This window comes from Dysidea avara, chromosome 1, assembly GCF_963678975.1.
Source record: "Dysidea avara chromosome 1, odDysAvar1.4, whole genome shotgun sequence".
NCBI classification, from domain to species: domain Eukaryota; kingdom Metazoa; phylum Porifera; class Demospongiae; order Dictyoceratida; family Dysideidae; genus Dysidea; species Dysidea avara.
In genome coordinates, this window is record NC_089272.1 from 16,647,359 (window position 1) to 16,671,514 (window position 24,156).

At 36.9% G+C, this 24,156-nt stretch overlaps 3 protein-coding genes across 3 annotated transcripts; 1 reads left to right on the forward strand and 2 right to left on the reverse strand.

Moving 5' to 3' along the window:
- Positions 1 to 3,437: 3,437 nt before the first annotated feature.
- On the reverse strand, positions 3,438 to 12,696 carry LOC136257971 (uncharacterized). Its single transcript, XM_066051275.1, has 5 exons — positions 12,492 to 12,696; positions 8,298 to 8,339; positions 7,318 to 7,401; positions 6,802 to 7,119; positions 3,438 to 4,674 (listed from the first exon to the last, which is right to left on the reverse strand). Exons 1-5 carry the CDS (start codon positions 12,595 to 12,597, stop codon positions 3,545 to 3,547), a joined length of 1,680 nt encoding a protein of 559 aa, XP_065907347.1. The 5' UTR covers positions 12,598 to 12,696; the 3' UTR covers positions 3,438 to 3,544.
- A 16-nt stretch (positions 12,697 to 12,712) lies between these two features.
- LOC136257959 (uncharacterized) lies at positions 12,713 to 17,940 on the forward strand. Its single transcript, XM_066051270.1, has 2 exons — positions 12,713 to 12,857; positions 16,125 to 17,940. The coding sequence occupies exon 2, from the start codon at positions 16,182 to 16,184 to the stop codon at positions 17,883 to 17,885; it is 1,704 nt and encodes a 567-aa protein (XP_065907342.1). The 5' UTR covers positions 12,713 to 12,857; positions 16,125 to 16,181; the 3' UTR covers positions 17,886 to 17,940.
- A 709-nt stretch (positions 17,941 to 18,649) lies between these two features.
- On the reverse strand, positions 18,650 to 24,117 carry LOC136257982 (2-Hydroxyacid oxidase 1-like). The gene is made up of 6 exons (XM_066051282.1): positions 23,873 to 24,117; positions 22,958 to 23,109; positions 21,826 to 22,349; positions 20,541 to 20,699; positions 19,772 to 19,841; positions 18,650 to 18,832 (listed from the first exon to the last, which is right to left on the reverse strand). Exons 1-6 carry the CDS (start codon positions 24,004 to 24,006, stop codon positions 18,762 to 18,764), a joined length of 1,110 nt encoding a protein of 369 aa, XP_065907354.1. The 5' UTR covers positions 24,007 to 24,117; the 3' UTR covers positions 18,650 to 18,761.
- Between the last annotated feature and the right edge of the window lie 39 nt (positions 24,118 to 24,156).

Genomic DNA, 24,156 nt, shown 5'->3' on the forward strand with positions numbered 1-24,156 from the left:
GTCACGTGTCTACTCGCGCCCCGCGCTAATATAAGCCGTAAAACCACTTGTTTGTTTTACTGGGCAGACGGCAATTGCCGATGCGCCCAGGGGGCGATCAACACCCCAAAGAAATCACACATACACATAAGATATACAGCAAACAATTAGATAGACAATAAGTAATTAGTAAATGTATCTATGTTTTCTGATTCTATGACAGATACTGGCAAGCTGTTCCAATCTTTGATTGTTCTTGGAAAAAAAGCATGTTGATAACTGGACCATGTACTGGGTTGGATAAAGTGGTGAGTGTGGTGGTGTCTGGTGGATCGTTGAGTTGGCAAGAAATATGGTGGAATGGATAATCCTGATAAGTTGTTGATTCCTTTATAAAATGTTTGTAGTCGACCAATTCTTCGTCTAGATTCAAGTGACGGCCAATCCAAAATCTCTAGCATATCAGTTACACTGCTAAGTCTATTATAGTCAGACAGTGCCCACCGAGCAGCTCTACGTTGGACCTTTTCTAGGGATAAGATGTCATTTTGTTGGTATGGGTCCCATACTGATGCCGCATACTCTAAAACAGGACGAACTATGCAGTGGCTTTAACTGAGGGAGAACAGTTACTCAAGTTGCATCTTAAAAAGTTGAATAATTGTGATGCTTTTGCAGCAGTTCTAGTAATATATGATTAGACCATGATAGGGATTCGTGTAAAATGACACCCAAATACAAATGCTCATCTCTTACTTCTAGAATATGATTATGTAGTTGGTAGTCATATTGAAATGGATCAAGTGATCGAGAGCATCGAATTAGTGCACACTTAGATACGTTGAACTTCATTTGCCAAAGTGTTGCCCACTGAGATAATAGATCAAGATCACGCTGAAGGATAATAGGATCATTTTCACACTTGATAACTCTGTATAAGATGCAGTCATCAGCAAACAGACGAATTGAAGATGACACTCTATTTGCAATATTGTTAATGTATAATAAAAACAATAAGGGACCCAAGACAGTCCCTTGAGGCACACCTGATAGTACGGAGGAACTAGTACCATCTACAACAACAGATTGTGTGCGTTGGATAAGCCAGGATTTGATCCAAGTCATAATAAGATTATCAATTTTACAATTTTTGAGCTTATTAAGGAGACGTATGTGAGGGACAGTGTCAAAAGCTTTACTAAAATCCAATAGTATCACATCTATCTGAAATCCATTGTCCATTGCATGAGATATGTCTTCTACCAGCGAGATTAATTGTGTTTGGCAGGAAAATCCTGACCTAAATCCATGTTGATTATCAATTAAAATATTATTATGTTGAACATGATCCATTATAGAGTGAAATATTATATGTTCCATTATCTTACAACAAGATGATGTTAAGGAAATGGGACGATAATTAGATGGCGTATTACGGTTACCTTTCTTAAAGACAGGACAGACATTTGCAGTAAGCCAGTCAGAAGGGAGAACCCCTGAGTTTAGTGACTGTTTAAAAATAGTTGCCTGTAAATAGTTATAATCATTTAGGAGAAATTAATTAACAGCTACATTTAGTCTTGACACTTACAGCATGGGAAACTCCCCACCAGCCAAAAAAGGGATTGGAATAAGCAGCCTGCATGCATGGTGGCAGGGGGGCAGGTAAAAAGTGTAATGTAACAGATTGCATAGAACATGGTTAGCACAATGTCGTTAATTTTATTCCAAACAAGCACAACCTACTGGGATTAACTGATGTACAATTGCAAGATATAAGTTATAGCTATGCAATGATTCGGAAGGAATTCCAAACCCTGCATGGATGGGGTGACTCCTCACTAGTCCTTAGGCAGTTGTTAAGCTAATTAATAGATCATCACCAGGTGTATAACGTACGTGTGGGATTGTACTTCACTGGAATGGAAGTCTAATCCCTAGAGCTGCAATAAGAGTTGTATGGGAACTTAAGTTGTGCTGGCTAAAAGTAAATTTTCTTGAAGTAATAACTTCATCTGGAATTTAAAGTTATTCCCTTAATATTTCCACAATTTAACTATGTATGTAAAAATGAATCACAAAATGCAGTGAGTTGGCATGGTAACAACTTTTAGTGATAGCCTCTTGGGTTGCAGTGATAATAATAGAGACATATCTAGTTAGCTACATGTACAAAGTTTCAACAATCTTTTTACATATAGTTACATTGGTTACTTTGATACCTTTTTCTTTGATGTTTAGTGTTGGCCAATATCCCCATAACAGATGAGAGAGAATCTTGAGAAGTCAATTTCAAGTTAAATCTCATCGCTCATAATGAACCTTCAACACACATTGACTTTTGTATATAGACTATAATGGGTCAGTACTGTATTCAAGCAAGTCATTAGGATTGTATGCCAATATTGGGTGCACATGCACATGTATGCAGCATTTTTTAACCATTTTCCAGTGTTTGAACATTTGCCTGGGTATACACAGAGGCCTTAGTGATGAGGCATAAAACAAACTTAAAACATATGTCTCCTTAGTTACTGTAGTTAACATGAGTCGAGAAAGGGATTTGCTAGCACAGTATAATAATTATACTGTATAATATGTGACATTTTGCAAATTTTTACCTTTGTACAGTTATACTACCCGAAAGTTTGTGTGATAGCTATATAAAGTCTACTTTGTCTCATTGCAACCCATCGTTCAGTTATTTATACAGTTATCAGCGTACTTCAGTGTGTTGTAGCTAGCTCACTGATGGTTGAAGCTACATGATTGTATATATACCAAATTTTCACATGTTTCACATGTTTCACAATGATTGTTTACCATCCAGAGCATCCACCATGCAAAAAGCCAACAGCTAAGTTTCCCACCATTTTTAGATAGTTTTTAACGCAATGGTGGCAATACTCCCAAAAGGAGTGGGTGGTGGGGGCTGGAAGGAAGGGAAAGAGGCTGTTTAAAAAATTAAAGAGAAAGGTGTATAGAGATGAATTAGGTTAAGTTATGTTCCATTAAGGTTTCAAAACTGGCTAAATTGATGTGTAGTAACGAATACACATTTCATGTTACTAAAGTGTTTTTAATCCCTGACTTGCAATTGACTTGCAACAGCAAAAAAAATGCATAAAGAACTAGTACTAGACCAGCTGAACTCAACAAGGCAGACAATCACTATTATATCAAGAATGGCAAAATAGTACTGAGACAGGCACCTTCTTGAGAATGATTACACACAACAGGTTTGACATGATCCCTGCATATGTCTCAGAATGTACCATTCACTTTGAAAGCGTATTTGAAAACTGATTGGATATGAACAGTAAAAATGCCAATGGCCTATTAACTCTTTAGTGTACTTTCAATTGTCCATTAATTAATTAATACTAATGTTAACCCTAGTATGGTTCAGTCTTATATTATGTATGATAAAATTATACATATTTCATGTATATCACATGTCACATTATTGTGTGGCTCATTTTCTCATTTCAAAAAAAAATACAAAGTACACTTTAAAGTGCTGACAACTTACAGTCGAACTATAATCATGATGTTATAAAAATCGTCACTGTACCGTACATATAGATGTATTTTGGTAGTAATAAAACGGGTGTAAGTTTGTGCTGGCTGGGTGGTGTTCTAACACTCCCATTAGTTCTGATAATGTGCTCATTACTGACCGAACAATTACACCAGCTCTAGAGATCATCACAATGTCCATTAGTAACCCAGTAAATCCTTGATCATATTCAATAGCAGAATTAGCGTCTGTGTATATTGTATTGTCTATTTGAAATATCGGTGCCTGACTGATGATTATTTGGTCCGGGTAATGTTCTAAAGCATAATCCTTTATACTTTGATGATCAGTTCCCAGATAAATTGGAACAGGTGGTAAGTTATATTTCTTTCCTAATGATTTGGCTGCCAATTCTGCACATTCAAACATTGGAAGCCATGGAAATTTAAGATGTAATGGATTCTGTACTGCTCCATCCCCTATGTGAGTTCTTATGTGCAAAGACACATACTTCCCAGGCTGCAAGCCTAGCTTAGTTTGTAGTGACTCAATTTGCTGCGTAGTTTTAGGTAGCTCCTTGAACAAATAGTTATTAGCACAGCCATACAGTAATACTAGATCATACTGTGTCTTGAGGTGGAATGTCGATATCATTTTATTTAACAAGCCTTCGTCCATTCGCACCAAGTGATAATAAAATCCAAAATTAATTCTTACACTAAGAATATCACTGCTGTTGGAGCTGAGCAACGCTGCTTCAAACATACTGTAATATCTAAAAAACCTTGTGTTAATAAGGTAGTGGCTGTCTGTTGATAGTCCAGCTGGTGGAACATAGTCCCACTGAATGGCATTCGGGACCAAGTAGTTCTTTATGTCAACAGGGTAAGTAAACCTGATTAAGAGAACACGTTTAGTTACCATGGCAAACACTAACAGCACAGTCAGACCCTCTATACGATTACCATATCCACCACATTTTCTACGAGTGCAGTCGTAAACCAAATATTTTGCCTTTTCTTGACCTGTCACAACTCTGTGATGAAAATCAGCATACTCTTGCCACAGTCGTTCTCCCCCACACATACGACCTGATGGAAACCACTTGCTTTCTTCACTTTCTGTATCCACAAAAGACTGTGTATTCCTGGAGTTTATTAATCCACGAAATTTCTCTATAGAGTTAATAAATAATGGATATTATAACAATAATAATATATTATTATTATTATTATTATTATTACTAGGACCGCGTCACATACAACCAAGTACATACACCAACGTGACAGCCCCCTAGTGAGGCTATTAGGTGGTGAAGGCACGATCCCCAAATCAACTCAGTATGTCACAGTAGTGACAGATACAACACAATAGTGGTATTGTAACTAAAGGCCACCAGTAGCTAAGTGCCAGTACATCATTGGTGTGGTAATGGCACAGTGATGTGTACAAAATATATGCATACACAACCTACAGGAGATGCACAATACTGTAGGAGTATACAAGCCAGGTGAACCAGATAAAGGAAGACAGCCAAGCCAGCCAGAGCCTAGTAAGCTAGGTAACGGAAAAATGTATAATAATACAAGAAAACATTTAAAACATACCACGATCTTACAAAACATTAGTACAAACAGACAACCAAACCAACCAGAGCCTAGCAAGCCAGAAAAAATATAAAATTCAAGACATATTATGTACATTACAATACAAACAAACATACCTGTCCTTGTGCAGCTGGCATGTCAAACCTATTCAGGTGTCCTGCAGCCATAGATACACGGAGCGCATCCACTGGTAGTCTCGTGTGGCCAGACCGCTTTTTTCTGTGTATTGGGTGGGGAAAAAAGGGTCTGGTGCACCTCCAATAGCTGTTTACTTCTGAGTTGTCCCTAGACACTGGGGACACTAATTAAATAACATTGGCCGCAAAGGAAGTGCCATGACGTCAGTAAAACAATGAAATATTTGTAACACTCCTGCTTGGGTTGTGAGTCTTGTTAGCTACACGATGAGGATGAACTTTCAAGATGCTTTAAAAGAGACATCGGAGCAAATTAAGATTCATTTAAAGGATAAACAGATCGAAGCCATCTCAACTTTACTTACTGACGTCATTGACACCTCCTTTTGTGGCCAAAGTTATTAATTTAGCATCCCCAGTATCTGGGGACGGCTCAGAAGTAAACAGCTATTGGAGTTGCACCAGACCCTTTTTTTCCCACCCAATACACGGAAAAAAGCGGTCTGGCCACGCGAGACTACTCCACTGGCAGCTGGCATGGCGACTTGAGACTTAGTGTGCCAGCTGGCAACACTTTCAAACACAATTGGACAGCAATTCGCTCGTCTAAATAGCCATTTGAATCTGCTCGATTGGTAGTGGGTATATCACGTGTTGTTTTGATCGGCATTAAATAGAATTGTCGTACATTTCTATCACCTCCACGGAAACATTCACCCATTATACGATTATCTCTTCATACAACATGGATTCTATTCCAGGTGAATGCGAAGCCTTAGGCCTTGTAGTTTTCTCAAACATTATTTTATTAAATATTATTTATTTATTTCATTCATTATTAATGACGTAATTTTAACCGCGTTTTGTATTATTCTTAGTACTTGGTTGTATAATTATCATTACAATAAAACATACAAGGTGGATACCTAAACAGTGATCTGCTACAGAACTAAAGTTGGCCACCTGATGTGTGAATGTTAGGGGAGAGATTAGTTTGTGTTAGAGGTCATGTTAATAATGGGTTTATAGGACGTAAGAGTAGTATGGGACGATTAGGATAGGAAATTTATTACAGTGGAACCTCAATTATCTGAACACCGATTAACCGAACACTCAATTATCCAAACACCAAATTGACTGCTAAATTAGAATATTTTGTCAACAAGTGTATGCTTTATTAGAGTAGTTGAGCAAAGCTCTATATATAAATGTATGGATGTTCGATTTTACATTATATGAACACCCTTCCCCCAGTTAGTTCAGAAAATTGAGTTCCACTGTATTTTTTGTTTGTGTTTACTCACTTTCCTTAGCAACTCTTGCTACATGGGACACACTTGCTAAGGCATTTAGTAGTGCTGTGAAGCTGCTAAAAGCACTAACAGTAAGAACAACTGAGCTATAAGGCATTAAAATTTTTACAAATTCAGGCACATAATTGTAGCAAACAAACAAAACCACTGGGGGAAAACTGATATTCACCTCTGTAATGTTGCTAGCAATTGACTGAGCAGCCACCTAGCCATATCTAATATCCATACAACAGTGTAATACGTACCATCAACAGTAAAGCTTTCTGTTAGGACATGATGCTCTGATGACTGATAGGACACTTCACATGTGTACACTCCAGAAAATTCTACTAGTAGTGTCCGAAAATATAGTAGTGACACAAACTTGTTTCCTTCTTGTGTCATGGGTACCTGGTGTATCCACATTGATCGCTGTGTGAGGCCTGGTCCAGTCCATGTCATTTTAATTGAACTGTTGCGTGGTACACTGGAAAATGAGGCTGTACAGTTTAGACGTATTATCAGACTATCTGGAATTGGTTGGTCAATAATTCTACTAATGCTCAACTTGGGATGTGATGGATCTAACAAATAAATACACATGTGTACTATGCCAGTAAAATATACAGGTTAGTTTAGTACAAACACAAAGTCAAAATTATTTTGTTGAGAACATTTTTTGAACCAATGAATACTCTCTAATCTGATAACACACAGCACCACTACAATATAACTATATACAAAGTCTAAATATAAAACTATAATAAATGTATCACTACTACCTGAGAACTGTGGTTGTAATGATATATCATTGGTATGTTTTTCTGTTAGACCTAAGTGGAGATGAGAATCGTCCTCTCTGTGATCTACAGGACAATAGCATCAAATAATTGTCAATTTTACATAAAGTACAGACAATAATTCTCAAGAACTTTATTTAACGAAACATAGAATGACTGTTCTATTAGGGTGGTTAGTTAAATATTCTGTTAGAATAATACAAACTTTTTAAGACTGAAATCCGGGCACATGCAGCTGCCATGTTGCAGAGTGTCACTTGACCTTTGAATTATTTACAGCACCAATGGAAGATCATGCCCCATTACAAATACCTCTGTTAGTCAATACATCTAGGATTACTAAAACAATTAAAGTCAGGCAAGTATATACTCCAGATCAGATATTATATGTGTCTAAACTAACCCTGCAAATAGTACCAGGGCACAATTACTATAAGTATCGATCAAACTGAGCAAAGAGACTTCTACTCCCATAGCTAGCCTATAGAGAATCACATACAATTAAGGATATGCATAAGACAGTACAAGTGTTCTACTATGCTGGTTGTAAACAGTTCCCTTAAATATGGTGACTGTTCAATTGGAGTAGTCAGCATTCTTGACTGTTTTATAAGAGTATTTTCATTGCTATTCATCCATGAGTAACAGTACAGTATGTTTAATAAAACACTATTATTGATATAGTGTGTACCAGGAACAAAGATATTAATTGCTTCTAAAAATAGTGATGTTCAAGTAAGAACTCCATTTGGCATAGCTATCCATTTTTGCAGCAAAAACACTAGGTGGAGCAAATAATTCAAAGATTACTGGCTGTTAACTTAAGTGACACTGGCATTAATTAAATTATAAAACTTATTATTGGCACTCCAGCATATTGTCATCAGATTTTGTGATAACAATAAGATACCTTCATGAGTAGTTTAAAACAAATTCACACAACACATCACACACACACTCACAGGTTGACAAGTGCAGTTGTTGCCATGGATTATCCAATAATGCTGTAGAGTTGACAATACAAATAGTAATATTATTATGATGTAGCACTAAGGAATAACAGAATCAGGTCTAACATTCTGATCATATGGAATGCTGGTGCAGCACACTACTGAACTCAATTCCTCTAATAATACACACACCATACTTACTATGTCATACAGTGACAACTTTCAATAATAAGACTATTATAAGTATAGTGGGATCTCATTTACATCTGACACCAAACCATCCTGATATATAGTACACTACATCACTGCAACTCATATCGCAGAACTGTTTCTCTAAAAGTGTTTCTCTACCACTTTGTAAACATAGAGATTTTTACCTTACATATGAAGGAGTTTACGGACATTTGCTACACTTTGCTGGAACAGGCATGTCTAATACAATTCTATTGAAAAAATACTGTGTACTGCCTACCCCATGTAAGTTTAAACCAAAGTGGCATAGCAAATTACCCCATACATTAATTTGTATAATAACCCACAATACGTGATAGACACCTCAGATTCTGCATCATATTTGGAAAGAGCAGTCAATGGTAATTTAAATGAGCTATAGCTAGCAGAAGGAAATCAGTTATTTTGAGGTTGAAAATCACTTTCTTGTCCTATGGTGAATTGAATGGCAGATTTGGAAGGAAACACTGAGGCATTGTAAATTAGTTCTGCACATTAGTTTGTGAAATATACAGTGTTTCTGTAATAATGTCTGTAGTATGTAGCAAACCTTTCTTCATAATTATATGTATGTCCAGTTGCAACTGCTTTGTTAAAGCTTCACATCTTTCTGCAGGTCAAGAATGGTAAACTTTCAATGTTGTGAAACAACTGTCATTCTCACATGCCATTAGTTAGACTGTGCAGTAGCTAGCAAATCCCTGGCTTTTCTTTGTCTGGTTCTGCCACTGTAAATCCAAGCCATGCAGTTATGATAATACATGGAGTCACAACTTCCACATTTGTATTTGAGTGGGCAGAACAGATGGCTACTGCAGTTACCGTACACCTGCTTCTTTCCCCCCACCAAAATACCTAAGGAAAAAGTGGCCACTAAAGTGCTAATGGAGGTACACAGCTGGCGGAACAAGAGACCTATATGATTTTTAGTCTTCACTGATAGCCTTTCTGAAGTAATTAGCTAAATACTCTCTACTCCCACAAGGATAGCAAACTATAATTAAGATGATATACAATTACACATCAGACTCATGCGACTGCACTAACATGCTAAAAGCACATCACAGGAAATTAAAGGAAGCTATAAAAATAAAGTAAATAAAGCTACCGTACAGTACAACACACAAACACAAATAAGAACAATGATAAATAATTATTAAATACTTTGAGTGTTCCAATCAACACAATCACATGCTAAAAAGACTCGTTGAGAACAACCAAAGGCTTTATGAGCAGCGTTATCCAATAAATTGCACAAATTGTTGTATTACTGTTTGTAGAACCCTAATGGAGTCTAAAAGATAATGACCCAAACAACTGAATTCGATAGAAGAGCAAAGCCTATAAGCAATCAAACTCTGAGATTAATGATAGTCGGTATTCAGTCTTGTAGGGCTTGCGTTCATAAGCAGCATGGAGAAGTTAAATGGATGTGCAAACTCCAGTAATTGAATCCCATGCCTTTGCTTACTGTAGATTACAATATCAGAGCAATAAGAGATGGTAGTCAAGATAGATGGTGGAACGGTTGTGAGAGGAGAATCACTAGCTCTGTAATCATCAATATCAGCAAAAACAATAACATCACAATATTTCTGGATACCCAACAATAAACACAACAAGACTTTATGATATCATGTCAGTACCTTGCTGAAGAGCAATGGGACAGCCATTCAAAATATGTGCAGATGTAGGTTGAATAGAATTACTATGTCAATAACTGGAACTGGTCTGAATTCGCCAGCATTGTTAATTCATTGGGGTCGGCAGAGTACCAGAGGAGGCCCTTAGGATGATAGTTGGCCAGGATGAAACCCAAGTAACAATCTGTTCCTTGATATTTCAAGGGAAGCAGCACCTTTAAAATTCCTTTGATGGAAAAGTGGTATATTCACACTGCTATATCCAGAGTTCTTCATAAACTTTGTAAAAAAAGTGATTGTGGGTTAGAGTATGTAAGAAAGCCTCTGTTATGTTTTAGTGGACCTACAATGCTAGCAAACTTCAAACTGGTACTATATCATCAATTACTACTAGAAACTATATTGAAGTGTGTTTCTACCTGGGTGCTGATTATTGTGCGACTTAAAGGTGAGAAGCATTTGGAATCTTGAGTGAAATGCCTAAATTCAAGTTGAAGAACACAAAAAAAAAGGTTTATGAGAAGTCTTTCACTTGTGTAACTCCCTCAAGTAGTGTCGTACAGCCCAGCCACTCATCTGATGTTGATATATGTAGTCAATGTAAAGATACTCTTACAAATGGAATTCAGTGTGAATGTTGCTCCCTCTGGTATTGTTCTAAGTGTTGTGACATCTCTGAGGAAGTCTTGGGGGTTGAATAGTATCCATCAGTTTTGCCAATCTTGTGAAACTAAGGTGTTTGAGCTAATTAAAAATCCTACTAGAAATGCTGCTCCTTCCATTCTAGCAAGCACTGAAATTTCCAATTCTATTGTGCAAGGAATTGTTGAACTCATTAAAGATATGATGGACAAACTGGTAAAGCCAGTAGTAGAAAGTCTTGACCTGTTGATAAGTTCATTTCAGTCAACGCAAATGGATATCAAGGAATCTTGACCCACTACTACGTTAATGCATGTTCCAGGTGTGAAGGAGACTACTGCAGAATTCAATGTAATGTTTGAATCTCAGTTTAATGTATCTAGGTCACAGATTCTTAAGGGCGATTTCAATTGGAATCCTATTATAGGCTACATTGGATAGTGAACAGTGTAAATGGTCTATAATAAAAAGAGCCACTAAGTTGAAGAATAGTACAAGATGGAACAAGGTTTACATAACACCTAATCTTACTCTGAAGGAACGCAATATAAGGCTCTAATAAGAGAAGAACTAAAGAAATGAAGAGAAAATGGCGAGAAAGATATCATTATAAAAAGAGGAAAAGTTGTATCTAAGAGTAGCACAGAGTCTTAAACTACCCCACAATCTAATCTTTAACTTTTAAAAACTTGTCCAGTATATTTAAAAAAATTAGTTCATCTATGCAGAAGCATATAGTGTAAGTCGCCGATTATCGGCACCATTTCATCATGTAGTTGTAATTCCTTAATTCAATGACGTATGAATTTTCGGTTTGAACCATTTAACAGAATAGTCCTTCCTCTCGTAACGCTCCAAATTTTAATTATCTGACGTGAGTGAACATCTTGTTATAAGGAAAGTTGCAGTGCCTATCATGTGCCAATTATCGGCAACTGTACTTTCGTGATTGGCCAATTATTGACGTTGTGATTTTTTGTGTATAACTCCATGATGCCTCGTTGGTTCTTTGTAAAAATTTTATGGGTTTGGATAGCTCTATTTCCCAGAAGGTTTACGAAGAAGAGGTCAGCTGTTCAAGAGATATTCAGATTAGACGTAAAAGCATACTGGTTTCCAATTTTCACGCAATTCCATGCTTAACCAACATAGCTTGTATAGTGCTTTAACAACAATCACAAAATGAAAATGATTCTAAGAAATGTTTTAGAGGATAATAACAGCCCATTATGGAACTTGGTAGCCTCCATATACCCTGTAGCCTCTATAGTTTACGAGTGCCGATAATTGGTACCTGCCGATAATTGGCGACTTGCGCTAGCTACAATCTGCAATAGGAATCATTTGTTTATCCCACAAATCAACAGTTCTATTGGGAAAAGTGCTGTACATTGTAGAGCAGTAATCTGGTAGTTTACCTCCTACATTAGTTGAACTTGATTGTACTTTTAAAATCATCTTTTAAGCAGTTGTATTGTTAATTCCCTTTTTTTGTACTTGTACTCCTTGTTTGCTTTTTGCTGTTTGTTGTATATAGCTAGCTAATATTATATGTTTCGAATTGTAGGACACTGCTGAAAAACAGTTCATAGAACAGATGCAGTTACCCACTAATCATAAAACAGTAAAGTACACTTAGCTACAACAGTACAATTTAGCTAGTAGTGTATTTTACAGAGTAGCTACTCACTTGTGACTTTCGCGGTAGGCAATCCCACGTGTAAATAGACCAGGAGTGCCGCTAAAGCGAACAGAAAAAGTACTAACCCCTTGAGGGAACGAACTCGAAGTGCCATCACTGGTTACGAGGGATCGTGAAAGAATTTACATTATGCCGGCCGAGGTTATGGACTCGTGTTTCAGCATCATCGTGGGTCACGCGTAAAATGTTTTTAAGTGTCACGTGAATATTTCCAACGTCTATAGGTAGCCAGTAAGACCTTTTCGTAACTTTCAAGGCTCCAGTCCTCTCTTATACACGTATGTCAAAATCACTAGCTATCTAGTAAAAGAGGCTAGACTATATCTCTGAAGGCCAACGGTTGGAAACAATACTGTGAGTGATACAGTAATTCTATAGACTATAGTTAAATACCTACGAGATACGCATGTTAGATGTTTTCAGTAGTTGTTGGAAATTCTCTAGCATGAGCTCGTATGGTCAGTACGTATCTGTGGCTAGATGTTTTTGACTCACAATGCAATCAAAGTGTACAGCTACCTGTCATGAAGCCCCACAGTAGGTTCAAGTGGGAATTTGAAGGCAAATATATTTTCTGGCAATTTACATTACCTCTCAGCTGATGCAGAAATCATAAGTGAAAAAAATAAAACTATTGATGGCCAATTACTGGCTTAACCAGATATCTGTAGGGAAGTCCCCCAGGGACAGCTAGGTGTGAGCACATCACAGCGTGTTAAAAATGAAAGTGTACTAAACTATACATTGGTGTGATGATTACTAGGATAAGTGCAAGATGCCTAGTATTCTAATTTAGGGTGGGTCTCACTAGCATGCACTGAGCATCCTAAAACCACTGGCATGCAGCTATATTCTTTGCTACGTATAGTAGTATTTTTATTACTTTCAGTTCCCTTCACAAGGTAGTTGATGGTTAGACATCCTCAACAATTTACAATAGAGGATTGAAGATCAGAAGCATTAGTACTCTAGATTCTGTAGACTTGTGCGGCTTTTCTGCATGATGATACTATACTACTGAGACTCATATAGCATTTGTCTATTAGCTTCACGTGTATATGCACAGGAAGCTAGCACAGAGTTGAATATTAATCATTGTAGTGAGGCTAAATTTCTATTTGTGAAGGCTATTCCAACAGGGTTAAAAACCTAGCAAGCATGCAGCATGCTGTGTCTATACTGAAGAACTATTCATTGCTGAACTATACAAGACCTTTGTGTATTCAATCCATTGGAATATTTAAATAGGCATACAAGTTACCATGCATGAAATACACAGCTCTAAACTTGGCCACAGTTACTTTTAGAAGCTTGGAGCGATGATTACATTTCATCAATTCTGTCTTAAAAATTCAGATTAGCTATATTGTGACATTGTCTACCTTCAAAAACTCATCCCACTAACCATAATAGTGTCCCTGAGTGTACACCATGCCTAACTTTCCAACTACATGTGTACTACTGATTTTAAAGACCACTGCAAATAATAAAAGTATGGCCACAAGGTATGTAGAAACTATGTAGGTGAATTTTATTTTCTGAAGATATTGATTTTAAGGCTACATATTAAAGCTTAATAATTAGTTTATCATGTCACAATTGTTCGTTGCACCATCATTGGGTTTTTTGTACTATGCAGTGGCTGGATACAGCTATTAAAGGAACTTGAAAAGTTAGTAACTAACTAACTATAGAGCAGACTAAAAACATTTCATTGTCTAGGTCATGTAAGGTATGCATATAAATCCTTTTAGAGTATAAAGTATCCGCCCGCATTGTTTTGTCTGAAGTAGGGATGAACGTCTACTACAGTATAGCTGTAGGTGTAGATGGCATTGCATGTAGGTTATAATAATTGGTTGGCGGCCTGCGTACTGGAGGATGAAAAACTAATAATTAAGTTGATGTGGCCAAATTAGCTACTTTAAAATTAATTTGCTGAAAGAAAATGACTTTTGAAACCTGCTTTAAATTTGCAGAAATTTAAACTTTCGTCATCAGCCAACATATATAATTATTACAATGATATCATGTTACGTATTGTGTTGTGTGTTAGCTAGACAGTGTCCAAGTGTGTACATTTAGTTACTCAACACTATCTCTGTCATTTACCATATCATTACAGATACCCCACACATTCACAACACAATCCATATCATTGCTGTAACACAGAAACCATTGTGTTACCCACAGTTTTTGCATGGCTGCATGTAGTAGTTTGTGGGTCATCTTAAGGATGTGTGAAAACCATATGGAAGCCATTGATCACTTGTCTTTATCCAGATGGCCATTTTCTAGCACATTTTGTGCTAGAAAATAAAACTTAGTGTATGGCAGCACTGCTTTTACCAAATCCAGAAACAGTAACATTAATTTTGTTGGAATTTTCCAAAATTTAATATCCACTAAATGATCAATTTGTAATGCTTGCTAGTATTTTAAGCAACATATTATAAGTGTCTAACTGGGTAGGATATCTGTTCGGTGAGCAGCATGGGATTTGTAACCATTGAAAAATTGCCTACATTCCTGATATGTCTGCAAGGATTTGGCTGTACTTTAAGTGTAGTTATGCAACTGCAACCATAGATATGCTGAAAGCTGATTGGAATTTGTGCATTGAGCAGTTATCTGTCACCACATTTAGACTGTAGCATAATGCCTTTTAACACAAATCTATATGCCGACACAAAATTAATATTAAAGTCAAAACATTTTCAAACATGATGGTAAATAGTAGCTAAACAGTGATCAGGTGTGCACACTTAGAAATTGTATGCCATCGTTACAGCTCATAATACAATCCATATAACACAGAAACCATTGAACTCACTATATTCACCTCTTTGGAGGCCACACATTATAAAGACATTATTTTACCGGAGCGTGTACAGCAGGGAGCGACTAAGTCTATTCTTAACAACTACTCCTAACTTAATTGTACATGTCCCATGTATGGCATGGCTACATACATCACATAGTTTGTGAGTCATGTAATGCAGTATGTGTGTAGCAGCTGTACTGTAGCTATATCCTGCTCAATGTCATATTTGCAGGATTGCAACGGTTGTGCTACAGCATTGTCCAAGAGTTAACTTTGAAACGTATGATGAAATACAGTATAAGCAATACTGTCTGATAGAGTTAAATTGACTATACACGAGTTGTCTTCAATAGCATTTCAGTAGGCCACAAACTTTTCAAATTATTTATTATCTTGCTGAGGAATATTCCCATTCTTGCCTACTACACAAAGTGTTCTTGACTGCTCTATTGGAGTATTTAATATTCATAACATTGTTTTGTTAGAATAAAATTATCTTGTTCTATCTCTTTCTTTTTTGTTACATGCACACTGCATAACTTGCATGACGGATAGATGCAGGAACACAGAGTAGATACATACTGTATCATTTATGTCTATTCATCATCATATCTCAATTTTAGTAAGCATATAAATAATTTTATTGCAGGATGTACAAACATGGATACACAGTACAGGTATATGGCTAAAATGTATACTCATTGCAGTGCATTTACTGTCAGTTTAAATTGTGCTGTATTAACTCTGTGTGTATGCGCTTATAGATTTATAATTCCTCTTAATTTTACTTATTTCAGATCACGCTCAACTCCAGCAATCCTGTTTAAAGACATTACAATAAACTACTTAGCAATATGCGCATTTTAAAAGTATTTATGACATCACAAATAATTCTCCTTGTGGCTCTATGCATATACTTCTACCCATACCACAACCACCCAATATATTCATTGTCAACAGAACAAACAGTGTTCCTACATGATACAAATATCAATCGTCAATCTAACCAAGATTTGACCATTCCTGTGCAACCTGATAATCCTGTAGAATTTGAGTATCCTGAAGATGTCAATTCTGTAGACCCTGACTATCCTGTAGAACGTGTCAATACTGTCTACCCCATCAATCCTGCCGAGCCAGTCAATCTGGTAGAAGATGTCAATACTGCAGACCTAGTTGATCATGTAGAAGATATCAATCCTGTAAATTCAGATGATAAAGATGACATAATAAAAAGGGAAAAGGATGCCAATGTGTCGGCTACAGAAGAAACATTTAATGATGACCTTAAACAAGAAGAACTAGATGCTTTACTATTAGAAGAGTCTAACAGCCCTCAGCTGCACAATGACCATAACTTATCTCGTGGCTACATTTTACCATTTACAATATTTGAAGAGCAAACCAATGGAGCCAAAAACCTGTGGCAGTTACAGATACTGGCAAATAAACTTGGAATGAAAATAGTAGAGCCGTTTATTGTGGATTCTCTCTATTTTATGGATAGGCTTGCCCCTAACTTTAACCGATCTTTAAGATTTGGTGATTACTTTGATAAGGACTTATGGAATGAGATGGTAATAAAGCGAGGTGGAAATCCGCTAGTTGAATGGGAAGAGTTTCTCTCTTACGCTCCTCATGAAGTAATACTGTTGTATTTTAGAAGAGTTAAAGGAAGCGAGGCATTAATTATTGACGAACACACTGAGTTGTGTGGACAGCAGTACAAGCCTGAAGATATGAAATGGCTACAAGTAAACTTTAAAATCATCAAAAGATTATGTTACCGATTTCCTATTAGTAAGAAACACTTTTTAACTATTCCAGAATTTATCTCAAGGATTTTTAATGATATTAATCCAAACGAAGTAACACTCATTATAAGATCGTGGTTAGGTGTACGTCCGAGCAGAATCGATTTGAGACCAATTTCTCCATTCTTATCAGCATTTGATCCAAACCTATTACTGCCACCAAGCAAGAGAATAATGAAGGCATTCCAAGCATACAAATCTCAAAACATTGGCAACAAAAAATACGTTGGAATACTTTTCCGCACACATCATGTACTGTATTACAATAAATATGCTGGCAACTTTACTGGAATGAGTCAGGTTTTACTACAGTGTAGTAGACAACTTAAAGAAGAGCTCGACACTGTTAGAGACAATTATGAAATCTTTATGGCTTGTGATCTAGGATCATTTGGTAGCAAAAAGCATAGTACATATCGTGTAGGACGTTTACTCCCACTAAGAGACCAAATATACTTAGACGTGTTTAATGGCAGTGTGACTGTTGAAGGAAGAGATGAGAAACTAAAACAAGCAGCAGGTGGAGTAACAGACAGAGGGTTTATAGCTGAACTAGAGAGAGTGATAGCTACATACGCTGACTGTATCATATTACTAGGAGCAGGATCAGGTTTTGTTAGTGCAGCAGCAATGTCATATGTCTCACTCCACCCAGGAGAGAAATGTATTGTACCGATTTGTTTCACTAAAGTGTTTGACAGTCATACTCGACAAGTACTATCCAGACATCATCTGTTGACGTGATAAATGTATGTGTAATATACATAACAAATTTATTTTAATAATTCTCATTATATTATGTAGGTATGTGTGTGTGCTAGCTGTCTCTGCATGGGGAAACTGTCAAGTCAAAAAAAGTATTGCATGCTTACTACCAAAATTGATTTTGAACCAGCAAAGTTTCAGGAGTTCCATATGACTCACCAAACTTACATTGTTTATACGGTACACCTATAAGCAGTGAGCATGCATGTAGTTGTGTTTCCTAGTGTGAGTATTATTATACAGTGCTCCCTCCATTATCCAAACTCTTTGGGCCCTGGGTAAATTCAGATAATCGAAATATTCGGACAATAGAAGCCCATTTGTAATTCTGTTCAAATACTCTAATAGAGCAGTCATTTCCACAGTTCAGATGACGGAATGTTTGGATAATCGATGGTCGGATAATAGTGGAACTACTGTAGTTGCAAATTTAATAGCACAGCTGTAGTATATATACAGTATTTTATTATTGTATGACTTCAAAGCCACATAGTAGTCATATAATGTCTACTCTATCCTGCCATGTAAGGTTGTATTTATTACGTACACTTACTGGAATCCCATACTACAGAAACGGACCATGATTGAAGTTACTCAGTAGCTTCCACAATGACATGACTCCATAACTGTACACTGATGTATTCTCACTGCAAGGAGCTGAATTGGTGATTGAACTTCTACAAGTCTTTTTGACCACTTGTACTTTTATGGGAGTTACTTCCACGCAAAATTATAAAAATTCATTTTCACTTTACATTACATCATAAAATTAGAGATTGTGTGTAAATTAAAAATTACAATTTCAAAAATTATGGTATGCACTGTACCTTCAGTATAATATGTATATTTGCTACATCACAATTTAGAACTGTATCTCTTCTCATAGGTAAGTAATGATCGTTGAATATCAGTAATTTTTGCACATCCTAAAATGGGACAATGTTATATACTGAACCTACATATACTCTACACACCCATCATTCAGGCATACAACATTAGCATATCAATGTAGAAAGTTGTTTTACAGCACGTATGAGACATTTTAAATCATATAGTCCGAGAATAAATGTTCCCGACTTATTTTAAAATGCTTTAAAGCAATACACAAATCACTCTAATACTACAATCACTTCTCTTAAAGAACAAACATACATGTAGTGAAATACTAAAGATGTGGATCAACACTTTTACAACATGAAATACACAACAAGCAAATCATTTATACTGTGTTAGATCTTGTTACACAAATGTGGATCAAAACATCTAACTGGTTTATATTCAGTATTTTCGTGTTTCAGTACTTCGGAATTTGACCTGGTTCATGTCTAGTACCCTGAAGCATTTTGGGTGATCTTGCATGTCTGTTTGTCAGTCACACCCATGTGAATAAAAGTTTGAAATTGTATGTAAATCATTCTATGGACCACTGTTAACTAAACAACTCAATTATTCAAACGTATAAACGACTGTTTAGTTAGAGTATTTCATAAACAATGTGCATTCTATCATGTAACTGAACAGAGCACTAAATGGTTAAGTGAGATTTGTCATGAGACACAGTCCTACTGTGATTGAGTGTTGCAGTTTTTCAAGTTCTTGAAATTATAAGCTCCATGCACTAATATACCATTTCTGTAATTACGTTCGTTCTGTGGATGTAGAGTTGTATGTATGGGGTACTGTACTCAAGCTCTTGTGTATGTAGACAACACTGGAATATCCACATTTAAAACACACGTACATGCTCATACACACACGATGCTTTGCATTTCAAGAACTTGAAAAAATGCAATACTGTGACACATCAAATATACCAAGACACACCCATTAGTGTTACAAATAATTATAAGATTCACAATACATACCAGAGAGAGCCATTGCAAGTTTAAATTCTTCTTTTATAATTTTCAGTACCTCCTCCACACCAGTTTGTCCCTAAAACATACAAGCTAAAGTATTTTCAGAAATTATCAACAAATACTTGTACAGCTGATATACATCAGGGCCTCAATTATCAGAATTGGCTATTTCATCATTGATAATTTGATTAACACGTGACTGTTAAAATAGAGTATTTCATCTAACAATAAAGATCGAGTAACAGACCTGGCTTACAGCCATGCCATAATAACACAATGTTATGTGTGATCTTAAGTTGTTATAAAAGAAGTAGTGTCCACGGGTATTGGTATCAACTGTTCATGCTGTAACTAGTAAAGTATAAGCTGTAAGTGACAATACAAGCTAAGTTACAATGATTTTTTTACATCACACACACACACGCACACGTACATACACACAATTTTGAAATTTCATGGCTGATTTCAGCAATGTCAAGAAATGCAATTCTGAATATAGGGAGTAAATCACAAGTTTTGGCGATTTAAAAAAAATTCTATATCTGGTCACCAGTAAGTGTTTTCTTGTTTTTAATGCTGCATTTCATGTTAGATGGACTAATATTATTCTGTAACGGTGATTTTCATGGCATAAGATGTCTCTAGGATGATTTTGACGGCACCATTTTAGGTAGTGCGCGTCATTCTTGGGGGATCCCTACTTAAACAGTACTACCTACCATCATTTGGATATTAGAGGTCCTACTGTACATATTAAACCATACATTTGTAGTACCTGATAAGCTAATCCCCATAGTACTGGTCGACCAATGAACACTGCTTTAGCTCCAAGTGCTAATGCCTTTAACACATCAGTACCTTGTCTTACTCCTCCATCAAGATATACCTCTACCCTACCCTCTACTGCCTCCACTACTTCTCCCAGTGCATCAATCTGGAATATTAAGAAGTAACAATAACAAAGTGATAGAATGACTTGTATGTGTGGGTGAGTGTACAGTGTATGTACTAAGTATTGCATGGTGTACATCTAGTGTGTTTGTGTGCATGTGTGTGCATTTGCCATTACTAAGGGTTCGCCTATAGTTGGCTACACTGATGAATGTTAAGATGCTGGATGATTCTGTACCAAGCCCAGGAAGCCATCTGATGGTATCACTTCCAACCTGGTGAGATCTTTCAAGCCTCCCAGAGAATAACACCTTAAGTTTGTAATTTGGACAGACACAGTTTGGTGGGCTTTGTCATTATGTTAGGAGCACATGCTGCTACTGGGAAATTTCAATTATGTTTCATGAGCAAGACGACTTGACATAACATTATTACTAATGTTGAGACAGCTTGTCAGGTCCCTGCTATCACTGACAGAACTTCAGTGGATGGCATCAAGAGGTCAAGTGATGTGTGCGTATGTGTGTGTGTAGCACACTGTGCATGCTCGAGTATGCAGCGTGCATGTGCTGTACATGGGTATGTGTGTTTTGTCCAGATTGTCACCATTCTTGCCAACAACGACACTATTTGATCTTGAATAAAATACAACTTAGGCACTGGCCTATTGCAAACATCTGGCTTTAATCATTTCAAAACTCAGGTCGCTAAAATGTTATATATACGCAGCTAAACCTGCCAACAAAAAACATGTTAGCATCTTAAGAAACACAAAACATTTTACATACCTACTCTACATAAGATGACTCCACATTATCAATTCTATAACATTTTGTTGTTACTTGCTCAGTAGAATGTACTCAACCACTGGATTATCAGTATATTCCCAAGGCACATGACACCTACATTACTGAAATATTGACAAGTGTATAACAGGAATTATCCAGACTAAAACAGCCTAAAGCATGCAACCTTTTAAATACCAATGTTAAAAGGTCGTGTAATTTGAAGACACCAGTCAAGAAATGGTTGCAATGAATGATGAGGTTCTCTACCTGTCTGTTGTTGGGCTACACAACTGCGTACCATGTGTACCTGTCGTGTTGCATTGAATGTACGTTTGTATGTATGGACAATTACAAATGCTACATGTGTAGATACTAACGTACTGTGGCAAACACTCCATCCAATTGTCTGGCTCCATGATTTGATACTAATATCCCATCCACTCCATGTTGTACCGCCAACTTCGCATCCTCACCAGTGAGAATACCCTTCACTATCACTGGTAGTTTAGTAAAGCTCTTCACCCATGTGATAGTATCCCAGGTTAACTTGTTGTTTATCAGTGCCTGTGTGTACTTGTATAGTCCAGACTCTGACTGCTGTTGTGTGTCAACTGAACTCTGCACAGACTGTGTGCTAAAATTAGCCAGTTTTAGGTGACCAGGTAAATTAAACTTATTCCTACTGTCAGCCAATCTTCTCCCTAGTATTGGTGTATCCACGGTAACCATCAGTGCCTTATATCCAGCATGCTCAGCTCGTCGGATCAAATCCATGGTGACTGCTTTATCTCGGTAGATATACAGTTGAAACCACCTCAGGCCAGAACCACTTGCTTGTGCTACTTCTTCTATGCAGCTCGTGGCCCATGAACTGAGTGTCATACAAGTCATCATTGATGAAGCAGCTGTGTTTAAACCAAACAACGTGACTATTACACAGAGATACTCAAGTAGTAAGTGGCATACAAACATTGATTGCATGTACTGTGTAAGTCTGTGTTCCCTCAAACTGTGTGGCCTGGGTATACGTATACTTTTCAACTCTGCCACTAATGGAGATTGGCTACTAGTCTACTACTGTACATGAGGACAGTATTTATATTCAAAATCAGCATTCATGTATTCCCTTGGAATTAAAATTGTACCTCCCTGCTGTATCCCCTTGACGTTTTTGCAGCATATAGCATCTTACTTAAGTCTGAAAGTAAAGTTAAAACTGAAATTCCACTTCATTGTTTATGGCACTACACAAAATTATATTATTAGAAACCATGACTGCACTAGTTGTCTATTGGAGCCAATATGGATTTTATTAATTCTGACCTTTCTGGGTTGCACACAAATTATGTAACAGATACACAAGGTGTACGTAATTTTAGATATGTATTTGTATTTCTGCGCATATGTATTGTATATTGTGCATGTATGTAGGCGTTGCCACCAATACACATACTACACAGTAGTTACAGATATAGATGGAAGAGTCCATGCTATAGTGTACTAACACACTAACCTCTAGCAGTTGCCACTTCTCCTTCAGGATGAGCCATCCTCTGCATAGCAGTAGGAGCAATACCAATGGGAAAGTCTATCTCATTTCCCATAATAGTAGTCTTCATGTTAACATTTGAAACATCCCTTAACATTCTTGGTCTGAGTCGATACCTACATACAATACAGTACGATAAACACAACCAATATACACTGCTCAATACATTCGTGTCATACGTAGGATATGCTATACACTAAGTAAACACAACTACATTAAAGCAACATCGTTATGGTGACTTTGCAACAGACATCCACAAATTCATATTGGACTTCATGTACAACTGTAGGAATTGCACTACTTTTCTCATATTATATTTTAATACTATTCTATACCATATCAAAAAGAACACCCCAAGTCTGATCTACTCAGTAACAGGTGCAAGATCCTCTAATGTAGCTGTGAGCTGCTTCTGTTTTTAGGCTAACAAAGTTCTGTAGCAAAGAAATACAATGTAGTGAAACTGAGAAGACACTTTCCTGTGTACAATGGATCTTAAAAATTATGGGCGTATGTGGTTCATTAGGCCAATTTTTTTTCCAGATCCACATAAGGGGGACTCCTTCTAACAGCCTCTGTACTGCAATCCCTGACTGCAGTCGAAATAATTTTTTAATCTTGATCATTGACTTTCATCAAAAATTTGCCTCGGCCATTTATTTTCATGCAGACTTACTCGCATAGCTTTGACTGACCTGCGTTAAAACAACTTGACTGCTACTACTGTCCTTCACCTAATTCACATAGGTGTGCACCCAAAGGGCAATGCCTGAGGTACTTATATACCAGGGAACCTAGTGGTACTGTAAATGTAGGCAGTCTGTCCATCGCAAAAAACTTGCAAGCAGCACGCGCAATACACCTCACAAATGACCAAACCTGCTGAAGGCTTCCACGTTGTCCCTCAGTGTTTGCTCTTGATTGGCACCAGAAGAGAAATAATCTCGAGCGTTTCTGTCCAGTGATTTCAAAAAGTGCGTCTCAAAATCCGCCAAACAAACCGGCTTGGACATTATGCTTCAGAAGAAAGTGGAGGTGATCCAGGTACGAGTAGTAAGGCGTCCACAGGGCGTTTTTTGACTACAGAATGAAGCTGGTTACTGATTTCACTTAAATCCAATTAAATACAAGAAAGTGCAATAAATATTTCTCTAATTACCTTG

Coding starts and splice junctions, on each gene's coding strand:
- LOC136257971 (XM_066051275.1), bottom strand. CDS start 12,597: ATGGCACTTCGAGTTCGTTCCCTCAAGGGGTTAGTACTTTTTCTGTTC. Junction 8,340..12,491: donor GCCTACCGCGAAAGTCACAA/GTGAGTAGCTAC, acceptor TCAACTCTACAG/CATTATTGGATAATCCATGG. Junction 7,120..7,317: donor ATTACAACCACAGTTCTCAG/GTAGTAGTGATA, acceptor TTTATTTGTTAG/ATCCATCACATCCCAAGTTG.
- LOC136257959 (XM_066051270.1), top strand. CDS start 16,182: ATGCGCATTTTAAAAGTATTTATGACATCACAAATAATTCTCCTTGTG.
- LOC136257982 (XM_066051282.1), bottom strand. CDS start 24,006: ATGTCCAAGCCGGTTTGTTTGGCGGATTTTGAGACGCACTTTTTGAAA. Junction 23,110..23,872: donor AACGTGGAAGCCTTCAGCAG/GTTTGGTCATTT, acceptor TATTGTATGTAG/GTATCGACTCAGACCAAGAA. Junction 22,350..22,957: donor AGAAGTGGCAACTGCTAGAG/GTTAGTGTGTTA, acceptor GTTTAAACACAG/CTGCTTCATCAATGATGACT.